This window comes from Trichomycterus rosablanca, chromosome 6 (assembly GCF_030014385.1).
Source record: "Trichomycterus rosablanca isolate fTriRos1 chromosome 6, fTriRos1.hap1, whole genome shotgun sequence".
Lineage (NCBI taxonomy): Eukaryota > Metazoa > Chordata > Actinopteri > Siluriformes > Trichomycteridae > Trichomycterus > Trichomycterus rosablanca.
Genome location: NC_085993.1, coordinates 42975888 through 42994578, shown reverse-complemented (window position 1 = coordinate 42994578; position 18691 = coordinate 42975888). Strand labels below are relative to the sequence as shown.

The 18691-nt window shown below is 38.6% G+C and overlaps 1 protein-coding gene across 1 annotated transcript; it reads right to left on the bottom strand.

Moving 5' to 3' along the window:
• Window positions 1-332: 332 nt before the first annotated feature.
• On the bottom strand, window positions 333-8924 carry ppil1 (peptidylprolyl isomerase (cyclophilin)-like 1). Its single transcript, XM_062997919.1, has 4 exons — window positions 8775-8924; window positions 8373-8527; window positions 1722-1790; window positions 333-612 (listed from the first exon to the last, which is right to left on the bottom strand). The coding sequence occupies exons 1-4, from the start codon at window positions 8828-8830 to the stop codon at window positions 392-394; spliced, it is 501 nt and encodes a 166-aa protein (XP_062853989.1). The 5' UTR covers window positions 8831-8924; the 3' UTR covers window positions 333-391.
• Between the last annotated feature and the right edge of the window lie 9767 nt (window positions 8925-18691).

The window sequence follows — 18691 nt, the reverse complement described above, 5'->3', positions numbered from 1 at the left end:
GAACAGGTAGTATTCTTCCTCTAGGTTCTGCATGTGACTTGGGATTAAGTGCTATTTTTATAATTCATGTCAATAAAGCTCACACTAAAAAGTTCACAAACTGCACTTATAAAAGAAACTACAAAAAGCCGACATGACTTGCTTAATGTTCATTAAATGTTCCACTCTACAAGGTGACATAAGTCTAGATCATTGGTCTGTTATCCAGTGACACCATCATATGGCCACAGCCTGCAGGGTCTGCAAGCTATATACAGTATTACATGCAAATTTTACATGGAAAAATATATGAGAAAGCCAGACGAAAACAATCACACAACACAAACAGTACAAAAAGTACAAAAAAGTTTATTGTTAAACACTGTACAACATAATCTGTAAGTATGATGTGTTAGTTAGGAAGAGTCACTCTGAGAATCTTTATCTCATCGACAGGGCGATCCTGACTGTTCGTCTCTACCATGCCAATTCGATTAAGAATGCCAATGCCTTGACAAACTCTTCCAAATATGCTGTGTTTACCATCAAGCCACTGCGTGGCGGCCAAAGTCAGGAAAAATTGACTGCCATTTGTGTCTGGACCTGCATTAGCCATTGCCAGGATTCCAGCACCTGCATGATAATATCAACACAAAAAACATTAGTCCGTTTGTCATTTATTGTATACAAATACAGTAAAAAAAAGATAAGCCTCATTAAGCCTCGTCTCATTAATACCCCAGTGAAAAGTCATAAATGACGTAGTCATGACAGCTGCAGGGTTAATAAATATTTAATTGACTTTAAAAAGTAAAATATAAAGGGGAGCATGATTTTGTTAGATTTGGTTCATAAAAATTGTCCTAAAATTGTAACATTCAGTTTTGTTTGAGAAAATACAAATGTCATTTTTAGAGAAGATGGGATATTTTCTAAAATGCAATAAAAACAAGAACCTGTATTTTTTGGTTAAAATAAACAAATTTAGAATTAGATGGCAGAGACCAATACGTTTACCACTGTGTTTCATCACCTTTCCTAATAATTACACTTTTTAATTGTTTGGAGTTTGAAGTGAGACTACTAAGTGTTGCAGTGTTACCGATTCTTGCTTGACATAAGACTTTAAAAGCTCCCAGTGCATAACCATTGTCATCTGATTTTTCTCTTTATACATTTCAGGGCAATCTGGACAATATTACTTACAATAGATGGTGAAAGACTTAAATTATTTGCTATCGGGCTTTGAGATTTTTTTTACAGTTTGAAAAATCTCTTTTTCACACACAGTGGTGAGCCATAACAGATTTCTTCCTTTTGGAGGATCCTCCTTTTATTCCCAATTTTGATAACATCTCCTATTACCATGTTGCCTTTTACTGTTATTTTGACTCTGTCCCAACTGTTTGGTGTGTTGCAGGAATCAAACTCAAAATTTGTTTCTACTTATAAAATACAACAAATAATTTTTAGATAACTAAAAATATATTTTCACTTTGACATTATGTGTGATTTAGTAGTGTAGTAGTGAGTAGTGTAGCAGAGTAATGGGTAAATGAGTACTGGGTAAAAATGGCAATTATGTTGATTCAAAATCAAATCCATAACACAAAGAGTAAAATAAAGAAGTAAAGTGAAGGGATCTGATTACTTTGTGAATCAATCGTCTACCATTCGCTGATACCCCTCTAAAATTACGTAGGTGTCTTTTTAACTAGATAAATGAAACTTGTTTTTCCCACCTGTGAATTTCAGCTCTGGATGAATTTCATCCTCGAAGTTTTTTCCATATATAGATGCACCACCACGACCTGAAAAAGAGGACAGGAAAACTTTCTACTAGTCTCAAGTCATGTCTACAGCCTAAGACCACTTAAAGAAAACAAATAATACATTTCACAGAAGCATTTCACAGTAGTTGCCTGGAAAGGCAGATTCTGGCAGTAACAAAAGGCTTTAAGGCAGTAACAAAAGTAATATATTCAACTTCATAGATCTTGTTCATACCACTATTATTTACCCACTGTAAATAATGTATATCATAGATACTGTATATCCTGCACTTTCTGCTTATTGCACTTCTGGTTAGATGCTAAACTGCATTTCGTTGCCTTGTACTTGTACATGTGTATTGACAATAAAGTTGAATCTAATCTAATCTAATCTTTATTTAAGAATAAGAGGGACTGATATCTCAGTGTTCCAAATCAAAAGCAGCAAAACAGTGAAGCATGGCGGTTTAAATATTTAAGTCTGAAGGAGGGCAACTGCACAGAATCAGCTATATCCTGACAAGAGTCAAGTACTATTCCATTAATCAGAGACAAGCTATACGCTCTGGTTTGGATCTTTATGGAGAAAGACTCATACTGCAGCATAATAATGACCCAAATAACACAGCAAAGCTTAGTAAGAACTACCTGAAGACCAAACATGACTAAGAAGTGCTGACTGTCATGGACTTTCCTCCCCAGATAATAAGAATCATCATATTTTGCACAAAAGTTGTGGAGTCCATGCAGTAGTTTAAAGAGTCAGACAAATATGTTATGAAGAAGGCCCAGCAGCGCTTGTACTTCCTGAGACAGCTTAAGAAACTTAGACTGTCTCAAGCTCTGCTGGTTCAATTCTACACTGCGATAATCGAGTCCGTCATCACAGCTTCTATCACCGTCTGGTTCGGCTCGGCGTCTCTGCACACCAAACGTAAGCTACAGCGTACAGTGAGATGTGCAGAGAAAATCATCGGCTGTCGTCTTTCCACCCTAGAAGATTTATACTCCTCTAGGATGAAAAAGAGGGCAGGGAAGATTATGGCAAACTCTTCTCACTCATTTTTTCAAAGGTTCCAATTTCAGTGGAGACAGAGAGTGAGAGCATTAAAGACTTGAACAAACCACCACCTCCACAGCTTCTTTCCCCAGGCAATCAGCTTACTAAACAAGGACTAGGAGTTCAAGGTGTCTAACATCCACCAGCTCCGTGATGTCATCATGGAGGAGTGGAAGAGGATTCCAGTAGCAACCTGTGCAGCTCTGGTGAATTCCATGCCCAGGAGGGTTAAGGCAGTGCTGGATAATAATGGTGGTCACACAAAATATTGACACTTTGGGCACAATTTGGACATGTTCACTGTGGGGTGTACTCACTTATGTTGCCAGCTATTTAGACATTAATGGCTGTGTGTTGAGTTATTTTCAGAAGACAGTAAATCTACACTGCTATACAAGCTGTACACTGACTACTCTAAGTTATATCCAAGTTTTATTTCTATAGTGTTGTCCCATGAAAGATATAATAAAATATTTGCAGAAATGTGAGGGGTGTACTCACTTTTGTGATACACTTTATATAAGATATAAGATACCTTTCTATTTTTTTTTTTTTTTTACTTACTCCGTCAGTGTACCGTACTGTACATCCTCACTGCACACTTTGCCTGATGTTGTACTGTTCATGCTGCTGCTACATTGTTTATTGTTTATTATACTCTGGCGCCGGAGAGTAGGAAGGAGAGCGTCGGGGCCACGAGTGAGCTGCCCTTGGCAGTTCACTCAGTGGATTTGGGACAGACACTCATTCATATACACAGACATTCATACAACAGACAAACATAAAGCTGCTTATCCAGCCCTCACCGCAGCCACCCCAGCCCCAATACTGGGCTACACGGCTACGGTAAGCCCGGACAGCATGGCCGCAAGGGCTTCTGGGTAAAGCCCGTGGCAGCCCCCTAGTGGCGACGCTACATTGCCTCCTCCCTAATGGTCAACCGACCCGGCGACCAACTCACCACTGGGTGGCTCCACGTCCGGACCGCACCCCATAACACTGCCGAGCCGCCCATTCCACCCACTGCTGGACCGGGCACCCTGCCCCTACAGCCACCTGGGCCAGCGCACTCAGACAGACCGGGAATATTGGCCCACCGAACCACCAGAGCCACCCAAACGCCACAATCCCACTTCTGACACCAATGTGGCGCCGGAGAGTAGGAAGGAGAGCGTCGAGGCCGCGCGTGAGCTGCCCTTGGCAGTTCACTCAGTGGTTTAGGACAGACACTCATTCACACACACAGACATTCATACAACAGACAAACATAAAGGCTGCTTATCCAGCCCTCACCGCAGCCACCCCAGTCCCAACACTGAGCTACACGGCTACGGCAAGCACGGACAGCATGGCCGCAAGGGCTTCTGGGTAAAGCCTGTGGCGGCCCCTAGCGGTGACGCTACAATACGTTTAGATATAGTGTACCTTTTTATTATTTAACTTGTATATTTTTTACTGATTGCCATGGTGATGGTGGACGCTGGCGCATTTGGCTGCCGCTACCGTTACCGTATTTTAACGTATTTTACCGTATTTTATTGTATTTTTATCGTTTTTCGTTTTCATCTTTTTACACACCTTGTGGATCTATTTCTTTTATGTTACTTTTGATACTTTTATTTGTGCTTTTGATACTTTTTGTTCTTTCTACTGTACATCGCGTCTGCGGCCGGTGGTGAACGGTGGATGAGTTTTCCTGGGATCGGCACGATGTTGAACTATTCCGTTGACCAGCTGAGGAAGTTCAACAACTGCACTACTCCATCGTGTATTTCAGTCATCAAACAGCTTGGACTCCTTCGCCGGCCTCGTTATATTCACAGGGGCTCCCGGAGAAAGCTTGTTTATCTTCGAAACGGTAACGCTATTCCATCCTTCTGGTCAGCCGTGCGCACTGTCGCTCCGCAAACACGTCATCAGAGCGCTGCTGCCTTGCACACCAGTAGCGGTGTAGTCTCCATGACAACGCTGTCCACGGAGTGGGATAGGAAACGCGGAGTGGACTTAGCAAATCTCCGTTCTCTTCCTCGTTCCTCACAGCCAACTACACAACAATACCACTTGAAAATGGCATTGCTTAATGTTCGTTCACTCAACACAAAAAGTACTGTACTTAGTGAATTTATATCTGACAGTGAACTAGACTTTTTCTGTCTCACTGAAACTTGGCATAAACCCTTGGATTATTTTATGTTAAATCAGACCACGCCAATGGGATACTCGTATATTGATGAACCTCGTATGGAAGGGCGAGGTGGTGGTGTTGCTGCAGTCTATAGGGATGATATTAAAATAACCACTTTGTCTTTTCCTGCTGCTCTTTCTTTTGAACACCTGGCTTTCAAGTTGTCAGGGCCTACTCCTCTGGTCACTGCTGTAGTTTATCGTCCGCCAAAGCCAAACGCTTCCTTTCTCTCTGATTTTTCAGATTTTTTAACCCAGCTTAGTGCCCTCTCATCCTCTGTACTGCTTATGGGTGATTTTAACATCCATATTGATGACAACAACTGTAAATTTGCCAGGGAATTTTTGGAATTGTTACAGTGTTTTAATTTCACACAACATATACATTTTCCAACTCATAAAAAAGGTCATACTCTTGACCTTGTCTGCTCTACTGGTGTCCTAGTTCATCAGCCGTCCAGCCATGACCTTACTGTCTCTGATCATTTGACAATCATCATGGACATTGAGGTCACTAGGCCCATCACTAGAGCTAAACGTAAAATATCCTTCAGGAATCTTCAATATATCTCTCCCTCTGCTTTCTCAGATTCTCTTGTTAAAAAGATGTCTGTCTGTCCTGTACTGTCTAGTAATTCATCTGACCTTGTCGATTACTATAATGACATACTCGCCTCATGTCTTGATGAGCTGGCTCCTTTGAGAACCAAATTTGTTTCATTTAGTCATTCCGCACCATGGTACACAATTGAGCTTCACCAAATGAAATCCCGTAAACGCCAGCTTGAAAGACTTTATAAGAAAACCGGTCTAACAGTACATTATCAGATTTATTCTGATTATCTTCAACATTACAAAGACGCTCTTACGGCAGCCCGATCCACTTACTATTCCGAACTCATACATGCTGGATCAACAAATCCTAAGACTCTCTTTTCCACAATAAATAAACTTCTCAAACCAATTGACAATACTACCAATTCCTTTACAGTTGACAAGTGTAACTCTTACCTCTCATTTTTTCAAACAAAAGTTGAGAATATCCACAATTTTCTGACAGTTTCCCCTGTCATCTCTGTTTCTCCGCCTATCTCATCTCAATTTATTACCCAGCCTCTGTCTCAGTTCTCACCTGTGTCTCTTTTGGACCTATCTGAGATCTTAACAGGGATGCGAAGCTCCACTTGTGTTTTGGATCCTGCTCCATCAAAACTTGTTAAGGGTTGTTTTCCAGTTATCTCATCACTTATCACAGAGATAATCAATTCCTCTCTTAGTTCTGGCTCAGTCCCTCAATCACTCAAATTGGCTGCTGTTACTCCCATACTTAAAAAACCTGGACTTGACTCTAACATTATGAGTAACTTTCGGCCCATTTCCAATCTTCCATTTCTGTCGAAAATACTGGAACGTGTTGTTGCCTCACAGCTCAAAGATCACCTAAATTCCAATAATCTATTTGAATCATTTCAGTCTGGTTTCCGCCCCCAGCACAGCACTGAGTCAGCCCTCCTCAAAGTCACAAATGACCTTCTTCTTTCCTCAGACTCTGGACAAATTAATATTCTCGTCCTCCTTGATCTTACTGCAGCTTTTGACACCATTAATCACTCCATTCTTCTGTCCCGCCTTGAATCCTCTGTCAACATCACTGGTACTGCCCTTTTGTGGTTAAGGTCATATCTCATAAACAGACAACAGTTTGTTAATATCAACAATTGTAGTTCTGCCATTGCTCCACTGTCCCAAGGCGTTCCCCAAGGCTCAGTGTTAGGTCCCCTTTTGTTTATTCTTTATATGCTCCCCCTTGGTGACATCATACGTCGGCATGGTTTACATTTCCACTGCTATGCTGATGATATTCAGCTTTACATCTCCTCCAAATCCATTAATACTGAACTTCACTCCACTCTGACAAATTGCATCACTGAAATGAAATTGTGGATGAAAGCTAATTTCCTCAAATTAAACTGTGAAAAATCAGATATGATCATCGTAGGTCCTACAACCCTGGCAAAAACCACAAAAATTTTTCAAATTACCATTGATAATGACACTTTGTCTCCGTCTTCTAACATCCGAAATCTTGGTGTAATTTTTGATAGCAACCTCTCTTTTGACCGCCATGTAAATCACATCACCAAAACTGCTTTCTTTCATCTAAAAAACATAGCACGTCTACGTCCATCACTCTCCTTTTCTGCCGCCGAAACCTTGATTCATGCTTTTATTACATCCAGAATTGATTATTGCAATAGCATCCTTTATGGTACATCTAACAAAATCCTAAAAAAACTTCAGTATATCCAGAATTCAGCTGCTCGCCTCCTTACTCATACTCGCTCCCGTGATCATATTACACCTGTTCTACAAAAACTTCATTGGCTTCCCGTTGCTCAACGCATTCAATTCAAAATTCTTCTATTCACTCACAAAGCTCTCCATAATCAGGCCCCATCCTACCTCACCGACCTGCTCCATCAGCACATTCCCTCCCGTAGCCTTCGCTCTTCTGAGGCTAACCTACTGTCCATACCCTCTAGGACCAAGCACCGGACCTGGGGTGACAGGGCCTTTTCCATAGCTGCTCCATCTTTATGGAATGCTCTCCCCAAACACCTACGAGATTGTCCTGACCTGTCCAAATTCAAGTCACTTCTCAAAACTCATCTATTCAGAGTGGCATTTAACTTGTAACAACACAAAATAAATGCTTTTATTTTTGCTATTCTTTTTAATAGTTTTTATACTTAGATCACGACAGAAATGTGAAGTCCTAGATCCTAAAACTTGTAAAGTTTTCAGTTTCCTGATTGCATGTAAATCTGTCCTGTTTCTGTCTAATTTTAAGAAATTGTTCTATATTTGTTGTTCTCTCTCATAATTTAGCTAATTTTTAATGAACTGTCTTATGCTGCTCTCTTTGTTTTTATCTTAATTATTCTTGATGTTGATGTACTATTTTGATTTTGTACTATGATTTGTATGGTGTATGTACGTATTTGTTTTGATTATTTGTCTTATGTAAAGCGTCTTTGAGTATCTTGAAAAGCGCTATATAAATAAAATGTATTATTATTATTATTATTATATTGACACCTGCACCAAAAGAAATTCCTTGTACATCTGCTACTTGGCGAATAAAAAGATTCTGATTCTGATTCTGAAATAAGTACATTCATTTTAGTTTGCACATAGCTGGCCTGAGAACGGGCAGCCACACAGGCCAATTTTGGATAAGACTGGCCACCCATAGCATAGAGGGAATGTCAAGTTTGGGAACCATATTGTGGAACATAACCAGAATTACCTAAATATCAACAACAACCTATTTTAATCAATGCACAAAACCTGAACCACAATATGCCAAGTCCTACCAGTTCCTGTTGGGTCTCCACCCTGCACCATGAAGTCTTTAATAACTCGGTGGAACTTGGTGTTGTTGTAATAGCCTCTTCTGCCCAGCTCTGCAAAGTTCATACAGGCTTTAGGAGCATGTTTCCAGTACAGCTCCACCGCAATGGTGCCCATGCTGAAGATCACACAACAAGGGTAACAGTGGCATCATGTTCAATGTAATATATTCATTGAATAAACCTTGTCAATGTTAATGCAGACAAAAAGCATGAAATATGTAACATACATAGAAACATTACATCAATAAATATAGTTTGTCATTAACATTAATTACATATAAACTTCTCCTTGTATCTACTGGCGCTAGTTAGTCAGTCAGTGTTCATGAAGTGAAGCTTTCTTAGATCCAGTGTGTTTCTTACCTCGTCTCTAGTGAAACTGTAGCGGGCTGCCATGAGTCCGGAGGAATTCCTGACATTGCTGAATGTTAACAGAGGAAATCTGTCTTATTTTATTTATTTATTTTAAACCAAAATTCACTGAAGTAATTTTAAAATGCTATAGCTAAACGTGCTAAGTACCCGCTTTTCTTTGAATTGAAGCGTTTGCCGTCTAAGTACATTTGTGTTTTACCACCACCTACTGGACTGGAGCCTGAGTTTTGCGTGTGTATGTGTGTGTGTGTATCCAGAGTAAAATGAAGTTATTTGTTATTTGGCCCTAAACAGACACTACAGTGCAGCAGATTATCTGAGCACAGTATCCGACCCTAAATTAAGAAACACCCTGACGAGGTACAGACTGAGCGCACACGACCTGGCCGTGGAGACGGGGCGACACACCCGGTCCTGGCTGCCCCGGGAGGAGAGGTTGTGCCAGCACTGCGCTCTCAGTACAGTAGAGACGGAGCTGCACTTCCTCACCCAGTGTACCAAGTACCAACACATCCAGGCCCAATTCTTCCTCAAATTTAATTTTCACTCCCTCCCAGACACCGACAAACTGCCGCACATGGGAGGCACACTATACACACCTGCCACCAGGTGAGGGACAGTGGGTGACCTTGTCTCACACACGCGCACACACACACACACTTTGTTTTTTACTGCTTACATTTTGTTCATGCAACTGTTCATTTAAAACCATTTGCACTGTTGTGTGTGTGTGTGTGTGCGCGCGTGTGTGTGTGTGTGTGTGTGTGTGTGTGTGAGAGAGAGAGAGAGAGAGAGAGAGAGACACTAGCAGCAATCTACACACACCTGCCACCAGGTGAGGGACAGTGGGTGACCATGTCTCTCTCTCACACACACACACACACACACACACACACACACACACTCAAACTCAAACGTAGCTTTATTGGCATGACAAAATACGGACATTCGTATTGCCAAAGCTTGGTAACATATTTAGGAAATATAATTAAACAATAAAGTAAAATAAAAATAAAATACAAAATAAATGCAATTATTACTGTTTGAATTTTATTCATGCCACTGTATTTTTTTTTACTGTTTTTCTTACATTTATTTATATGTATATCTGTAGTTTTTATATATTGTATATTTTCTACGTTCTATTGCTATTATCATTATTGTTGTTGTTTTATTTTGTATTTTTTTAATCATATTGCCTAAATATTTTGTCATGCCAATAAAACTAAATTTGAGTTTGAGAGAGAGAGAAAGTGTGTGTGTGTGGGGGGGGGGGGGGGGGGGGGGGGGGGGGGGGGTGTTATAGCACTGTCATCTCACAGCAAGAATGTTCTGGGTATCATAATGTTTTGCATTGTTTTATAGTTTTAATAGTATAAGTGAATGATCTGTTATATTTTGGGGTTGTTGTTCCCCCATAAAAAGCCATGGGAACTGTGTTAGGATACATGACATTGTGGCACAAAATATTGCAAGATTTGAAATAAAAAACTGGCTGCATATATCTTTTATTAGTTCAGAACCCAGGATCTGATTTGTTTCATCCATACTTGTGCTAATAGTCTTTTGAATGCTGGATCTTTCCTTGTCGACACTTTCCAGTGATGTAGTGTTACTGAAGTGTTTAAACAGTTTTTTTGTTGGACAGAACTTGCTGATAGATAGAGTAGCCAAACAGTAGTTTTTTAATAGTCGTTTAGCATTCAGAAACATTTGGCAAGTTCAGTTATTATTTTTATTATCATGTAAGATATGCACTGAGAATTGCTGGGTGGACTGTAGACAACCCAAAAGCATGAGTGTCATGCAGAAGGTGTGAGACTTGGCAACAGTTTTTGTTAATGCTATATGACATGTACGTGCTCTATTTTTTTACTACACTTTATTTAGAACGAATGCATAATGAAGTACATTTCATTACACAACTCAAGGTAGGTGTCGCATGTTTGGTTTGAATGATGTGTTATATTTTTGAGCTGGTGTTTCCTCCAGAAGTTCTTGCTTATATGATATAAATTGTCTCATCTAACATCTTTAAGAAGTAATAATTCAGGAGTCAACTGTACATAAATGTTATTTTGATACTCCTTGTTGTATTATTGTTTTTATTGCATTTTACCGTAAGCACTGTGTTTAAATTTAACCTTTTGATTTTTTTCAACAGGGTTTGTGTAGCTTGCTCCTATATACTAAAAACAAGCTCCACCCTTGCCTGCAGCATTGTGTCTTAGAGTTTTGCATACCACAGGATTTTAATAAATATTTGCTTACATATCCTTACTTTCGCTTCACTGACGCCATATGTATTGTTTTGACTCACAAATTTGGCAAATACAAATGACTGATTTTGATGTAAAAAAGTATTTATTCTTGAAATTTATTAGATATTTCAACTAATTTTAATAAAAGCTAAAAACAACACGAGAAAACACAAAACGCAGCTTTTATTACCAAAAGCTGTAAAAAATCGGGAAGGGGCAATGACTTTTTTACAGCACTGTATATCTAGTTTGACTGCAAATGTAATAATTTGATAATGTTCTCCTGCTAAGGTCAGGTAGAAAACTCAAACTGTAGTCCAATGCTAAAATAATTTAATTAAAAAACAGGTCTGGAAACAATTAAAAGCTTCTGGAACACGGGTGACACTGTCCACAATCAAGCAAGCTTCATATTGACATGGGCTTATAGATTTCAGAGAAAGCCAATGCCCCAAAAGTTTCCTGATGATTGCACGGATGAAAAAGCAGGAACTGTCAACTCTTTCTTGCATTTCTTTTGCATATTTTGGAAGGTCAGGGTTGATTTGACTACCTTAAGAAAAACAATGAAGACACAATGAAAACATTTCAGAAAGTGACCATAGTCACTGTTTGTGTCCAAAACCCAGCATCTAATCTGTTTTATGCATAACTGTGTTAACCAAAAGTCTTTTGGATGCTTTTGACTGGATATCTTTGATCATTTTTGATGCATATATCAGGAAATATCCAAATATCAGGAAATATTTAAAGATAAATTACTTAAGATAAATTACTGAGTGGAAAAACATAATTTCAGATAGTGTACTGCATTAGACTTAAAGCAAATAACACTCTTATTGATGTAATTAAATGCATTGCAAGCCTAATTAACCTTTGTTTTTGGATTAAGGTTAAATTAAATAACATTAAATTGAATGGGGCTCGAATAATGGGAGCTTAAACCACAAAAACTGTATAACTGTCTAGTGTTTAATGTGTTTCATGACGTATGGCCAACACCAGGAGAATGGTACCATTGAAAATGTTGAAACTCCAAGAGTCTGTGTTGGAAATGTTCCTGCCATGGGTTGCGTCTATTTGCCTTTTTTGGGGAAATGTCACTGCAAATTAATACAATGAAAAGTGCATGATCAATATGATGTAACATTTCTATCTATGGAAGTGCTCTCTTTTAAAATGACAAGGACACAAGTGTTCAGAGAATGCTTTAATAATGATGATAATTATATAAATCATAGTCAGTTACAGTCAACGGATCCTAACCCATAAAATATTTTTGACTGACATATTATTACACTCTACTTCCTCATCAAAACCCAAATTACAGGAAGATCATTTGGCTAAATGTTCTTTCCCCCCTACAGTCCAGGCACAGTTCAAGAGAATGCACAGATCCAGAACAAAGCACATTGAAACACTGTTGTTTTTATTTAACTTGTCACCCATATGTACATATGTAAAAACTATTCTTGAATGTTGAGGTCAGAATAATGATCAGCTTTCCTGTGATTGGCAGCATTACCAGGCAGTATTAGAGAGAGAGTACCAACGTCTATACATGCCTGGTAAGACGCAAATCAAAGGATTTTATTCGGCCATGTGGATGGAGTGAAATACTCTGAGAAGAAACTGCACAGACAGAAAGTGAGAGAGAGACAACATTAGTCATTCAAGGATTTTAAATGGCAGAGCATATAAAAGCAGCATGATAACAATAAGTGATAGTGTAGGTTCATGGAGGCTTTATAACATGAATGGAGAGGAATAAATGGCGCCGCTGGTGGGGGTTGGGGTAAAGTAAAGAAAGGTTTGGTTACACTAGACTTTAAGAGCAGGCCCTTGGCAAACATTACATTAAACATGACATGGTTGTTAATGCTGTTTTGTGTTGCGCCCAGTTGAAAAGTGTTTGATGTGCATGTGTAGATTTCTCATTCACATGGCTCTTTTATTTTAAATATACAGTGCAAAATAGTCAACATAAATGGATTAACATTTGCATACTTTCTAATCAATTTAAATGACAGCCAAGACTTATGTTTTCCCTCATCAAAAAGAATAAAACTGTAACTTTTTGCTCACACACATCTTAGACATCACCAACACAGAATCTCTGGAGCAGATGAGAAGGACCACTCAGAAGAGGACATATTTAGGCTTGTGTGGATATCTTGGGTACAATCACATTCATGGCATTTAGCACACTTTTATCCAAGGCAACTTACAACTTAAGAGTTACAACTGAGAGTTAAGGCCTTGCGCAGGGGCCCCACATTAATGAGCAACCTTGTGATCACTAGACCTTTACCTTAACCACTAAGCTACCGTTGACTTACCCACCTTCCCTAACCCTAACCACTGATCACCTGGCACTGGTTGAGAATACTTATAACACTGCCTAGTGTACCAGTCATTCTATCATTTTGGTGTCATGGGGTGGGGTTAAAAATTAAAATTAATTTTAAATCCCATGATATTATTATGTATGGGACAAGTCTAAACCCTGTCTCATGTTTGGATTTGTTCTCACTTAAATTTACACTACTTTATGAGATGCTTCATGTATATATCTGTACCCTGCATGTGCAAGTGTCATAAGTTCAACTTTACACATGATGCATACTGCTGGGTTACTATCCCGTAATGTGATTAACAGTTGGGTTTTTTGCTTTGTTGCTCCCAGTGTACATCATTACCAGACAGTGTTAGAACACTAGTGATCAGCCCAGCACTGCCGAGTAAGATGTGCCCTGAGAGCAGAGTTTACCTCACCCCTAATTTGACTTCATGAAAACTAAATAATCAAATACAGTTGAGACTGTTTTTGTATTTAAATATTTACATTCATTTATTCATTAACTAACCACTTCATTCCAGCCTGTGTTCTGCTTGTTTTCCACTGATGTGTGTAGAGGGCCATCTGCATCATTACCAGGCAGTATTAGAGAATTCTACACCATCCAAAACTGCCTTGTAAGATGAAGATGACCGTCCTTGAAATAGTTGTGTCGTCACAGATAAAGCATCAGTGTTCAGAAGTCCATAGAAAAGCTGTAGAAATTCAGTTTAACACAGATTACCCTTTGTGAGCATTATGCCTGCACAGTTGGGTTTCACATCATTTACTTACTAATCACAGAGATCTTTTAAATATTAGTTTTTTATTTATTTGTCCAGACTGGTCTTTTCTTTCAAGTTGCAGAGCATAAATGTATTGCATTAACCCATATTCATTTCAATGAAAGTACAGTTAATGGTTCATGAACATGTTTTCTGCTCACATGATGTAATTTTAGCCACTCCACTTAAAATCCTAATTAGATAATGGTAATAAATGGATTGAAACATATATATTTTTTAGCTTTTTAAAAGCTGTACATGTCTCACCAAGTCATAAAACACTGCTGATTTTGGTTGCATGCCTGCAGAGAAACAAGCTGGATTTTGGATCACTGCTTGCCCACTGGGACTAGCTTAAGACACTCAACCAGCTAAAGCCTCTGGGGAATCCATCCTGGAATGGATGCCAATACACTACAGAACTGTTTACACCTCACCAGTCACTGACCTGCTTGCATCTAAGACTTAAATATAAGTGACATGTAAGCCAATCAGAAACTCTTTGTGTTGATTGGTTGAATCTTTAATTCTGTTTACAGAACATGTAGCAGCCACAAAGAGCCTAAAATTTCCTAAAATTATATTGTAATACTAGCCAATCCTCACCAGAAAAAATGGTTTCTGACTAAAAATCTCTTACCTTGCATCTTGTTTTTTTTATTTTTTATTAAACAGTGTAAAGTAATGTTGTAATTCCATGCTGTAACACATTCCTGTTTTATTGAAATATGTTTTTTTTTATTATTATTTTATTTAAGACAATGCTGCAAACCTTATTGTGTTTACTTGATTGTTGATCCTTAAATTTTATCCACACATTTAATATAACAAAAGTAAATTTCCTAAGGTCACGTGATCTCTTTACCCAAAGTTACCCAGGGCTAATTAACACTGACGTTCCACTGTGGTGATTGTCTCCTCAGAGAGATCACCAGAGAAATCCAAACTCAGGGGAGCCTACCTGCTTATACCCACAACAAAACAAATCTGTGTTTATCGCATGCAACGCAACATTCAAGTGGCAAAGAAAGTGCTTAGTCACACCTATTAAAATGGCACCTTGGGCATCTGCACCTGACTGACCTCTCACCTGTTTTACACATGCGGCGTAAGTATTATCCATCAGACAGAACTCAATTCTCATTAAACGTACTGTTAATAAAATAAAACACTATCCAACTAGAGACTCTTAAATCCTACTTCCATTACTTGTAAGCACAAATTTATAGAAACAAGCATGAATATACACCATACACATCTTGACCCCCACCCCCCTGCTCTTTCCCTCTATTCTGCATCAAAAGGGATCGTTGCAGGTGCTTACCAAGCCCCCTAACTCTTTCAAACAAGGAAACATGATAGAACAAGCCTGTGACTACAGAATGGATAAGACACCATGCATTAAAGACACAGTAAAGTTTAGACAAGAAGGTGGTAAAATTTGGGTGTAAAAGTGTAACAGCGTTACATGCTGCATCACATTAACACGCAAATTGTCTGTTTAGTATCTAAACATATAAGCTCTCATTTTCTTTCCGTTTGTTTTGAACTGACCCAACAGGTTTATCAGGTCATGGAGGTTATTTAATCTGCTGAGCATCTATAATTGTACGTGTTTTTTCACCAATCTATTGTGAAACTATTATTTATTAAATATATATATATATATTTAAAAAATATTAAAATTAATTGTATGTTACCCATAAGATTCTTGTGATGGCCATTTAGGACGAAGCAGTGAACAAGAGATGCCATTGTGTTGTCTTGCTGTGCTGGTCTAGCCAAAGAAGTTCACTTCCTGCTCCTTTAATTTGCTGAAAAACTGGCTGCTCCTTCCACATCAAGCGAAGTTTTACCCAACAGGTTTAGTTTAAGTTTCTATTGTCGTGGGAGCATAAAAACAGCGGTAGAATACAAGTGGAATTTCAAGCACACAGAGAAACCCAAACTTCTCAAGCTCCTGAAGCAAAGAAACTGCCCCCACAGAAAAGATCTGGGTCTTCAGGTACACTCTGGAGCCCTGCCCAGGTGTCGTATTCACGCCCTGGCCAATGGCTGTGTTCCATGCACACACAGGTGTGTTTTGCGCCTTAGGATTGGTCAGCTTACCAGAGTAGTTCACCAGGATGGATGAGGTAAGGTTTTAAGAAACCACACCCCTTACTCACCCTGTCTTACAGAGCCCAGTGCAAAGGTCTAGAATTTGAATAGCAAACCATGTATTCCAGCATTTGCTCTTCGGAAGTATTCATTTTTTTATTATTTGCAGAATTTTACCATATAAAGGTTTAACGAATGTGTAATAAACATTTAAAACCAAAATAGAACAATGATAACATATAAATGAAAAAGTCCAAATACATACATTTGTTATTTCTATATAGCACAATTGTAAATTATTTTAAACAACAGTATGAATTTATTGTGAGGAATCTTGATAGTGGTGGAATTTTTGATCTGCATATGTTTTGTAATACAAAATACATTGTAGGAAAGACCTTCCTATCCTACAACATTTGATTCTGATGCAGGGTTAAATTTAAATGTAACCCTCAGAATCTGTTTGGTACGACGGCGTATTAGGGCCACTGTGAAAAAAATATTTTAAATAAGTTTTAAATAAGTTTAAAAAATAAGTTTTGATTTCGAGATTAAAGTCGAAATATTACGAGAATAAAGTCAAAATTATTTCAAGATTAAAGTCGAAATGATTATGAGAATAAAGTCGAAATATTATGGACAAAGAGTGTGCAGCCGTCGTGGGCTTGTCAGTTCAGAGAAGTACGGGTCTCAGTACCTGGATTGGCACGCAAGCGCTGAGGGCAGCGTTAATACGCGTTACTGTGGTTATCCAATAACCTGCGATTATTTTTTTGGGTGGTTGTTTGTATTGTACGCTTCCATCCACATGACATGATGACTAAACTCATTAATGCAGCCATTTATAGTGATGCCATATGGCTTTAGTTCGAGTCCATCCCCGGGTGGGGCGGTCTGGGTCCTTTCTGTGTGGAGTTTGCATGTTCTCCCCATGTCCGCGTGGGTTTCCTCCGGGTGCTCCGGTTTCCTCCCACAGTCCAAAGACATGCAAGTGAGGTGAATTGGGGACACTAAATTGTCCATGACTGTGTTCGATATAACCTTGTGTAATGAGTAACTACTGTTTCCTGTCATGAATGTAACCAAAGTGTAAAAAACATGACGTTAAAATCCTAATAAACAAACAAACAAACAGTTCGAGTCCATAAGGCTTGGTTGAAGTACTGGTGATGGCGCAGACGCCGAGCGCACCGGGGGCACAAATTTTTCTAAGTAAACACAGTTTGCAATTTGCAAAGTCATTTCAGCATCCTTATGCTAATAACAAAGTGGTGCTGATGTGCAGGAGATTGGGGATTTCTTTATTTGTGAACGAAAGTATAACAAATCATGAACATCCCTCATTTTAACACAAGGAGGTTGCTATGGCCATAATATTTCAACTTTAATCTCAAAATCATCTCGACTGTAATCTCGAAATAATTTCGACTTTATTCTCGAAATAATTTCGACTTTATTCTCAAAATCGAAACTTAAAAAATATTTTTCTTTAAAGTGGCCCTAATACGCCGTCGTAGTTTGGCGCACAATAATAACAATTTTAATAGCCTAATGATTGATGACTTATGTTTATAAAATGATATGAACATGGACATACTTTAGTTAACTTTACTTTTATAGCTTGGTGACATTTCACAAATTCTCCACTTAAAAGATTGAGTAAATGATATTTGGGGGTCCATATTTTTTGATATTTTTAATTTCAGTTATAGACTACATAACGTTTGTTTATTTGGATTTTAACGTCATGTTTTACACTCTTCAGTTACATTCATGACAGACATGGTAGTTATTCGTTACACAAGATTCATCAGTTCACAAGTTTATATCAAACACAGTCATGGACAATTTTGTATCTCCAGTTCACCTCACCTGCATGTCTTGACTGTGGGAGGAAACCAGAGAACCCAGAGGAAACCCACACAAACACAGGGAGAACATGCAAACTCCACATAAAAAGGACCCAGGCTGCCCCACCTGGGGATCAAACCCAGGGCCTTCTTGCTGTGAGGCGACAGTGCTACCCACTTAGCCACTGTGAGACTATGTAACCTAAACTGTGAAACATTACAGTTTACACATATTAGTGGAGTAATAATGTTTAATAACAATAATAAAAATTATAATTATAATTATAGTTTTAATGTTTTAGTCAATTTCAAATGTAATCACTTCAAAATCACAATTCTGTCTACTGAAAGGTGTTATTATACACATTATGTACCATCATATGTACCAAAGTATATAGACACCTGACCATGATCACCTTGAACATCAGAGATTTAACACAGACGTGGCTCTGCAGACTGTGGACGCCCTATGCAAAATAATGCCCGACATTTGTTTATTCGTTGCTGTTGTTTTGCCTGCTGCAGCCATCTTAAAAACACACATCTATTGTCATTTAATCTCAATAGTGAG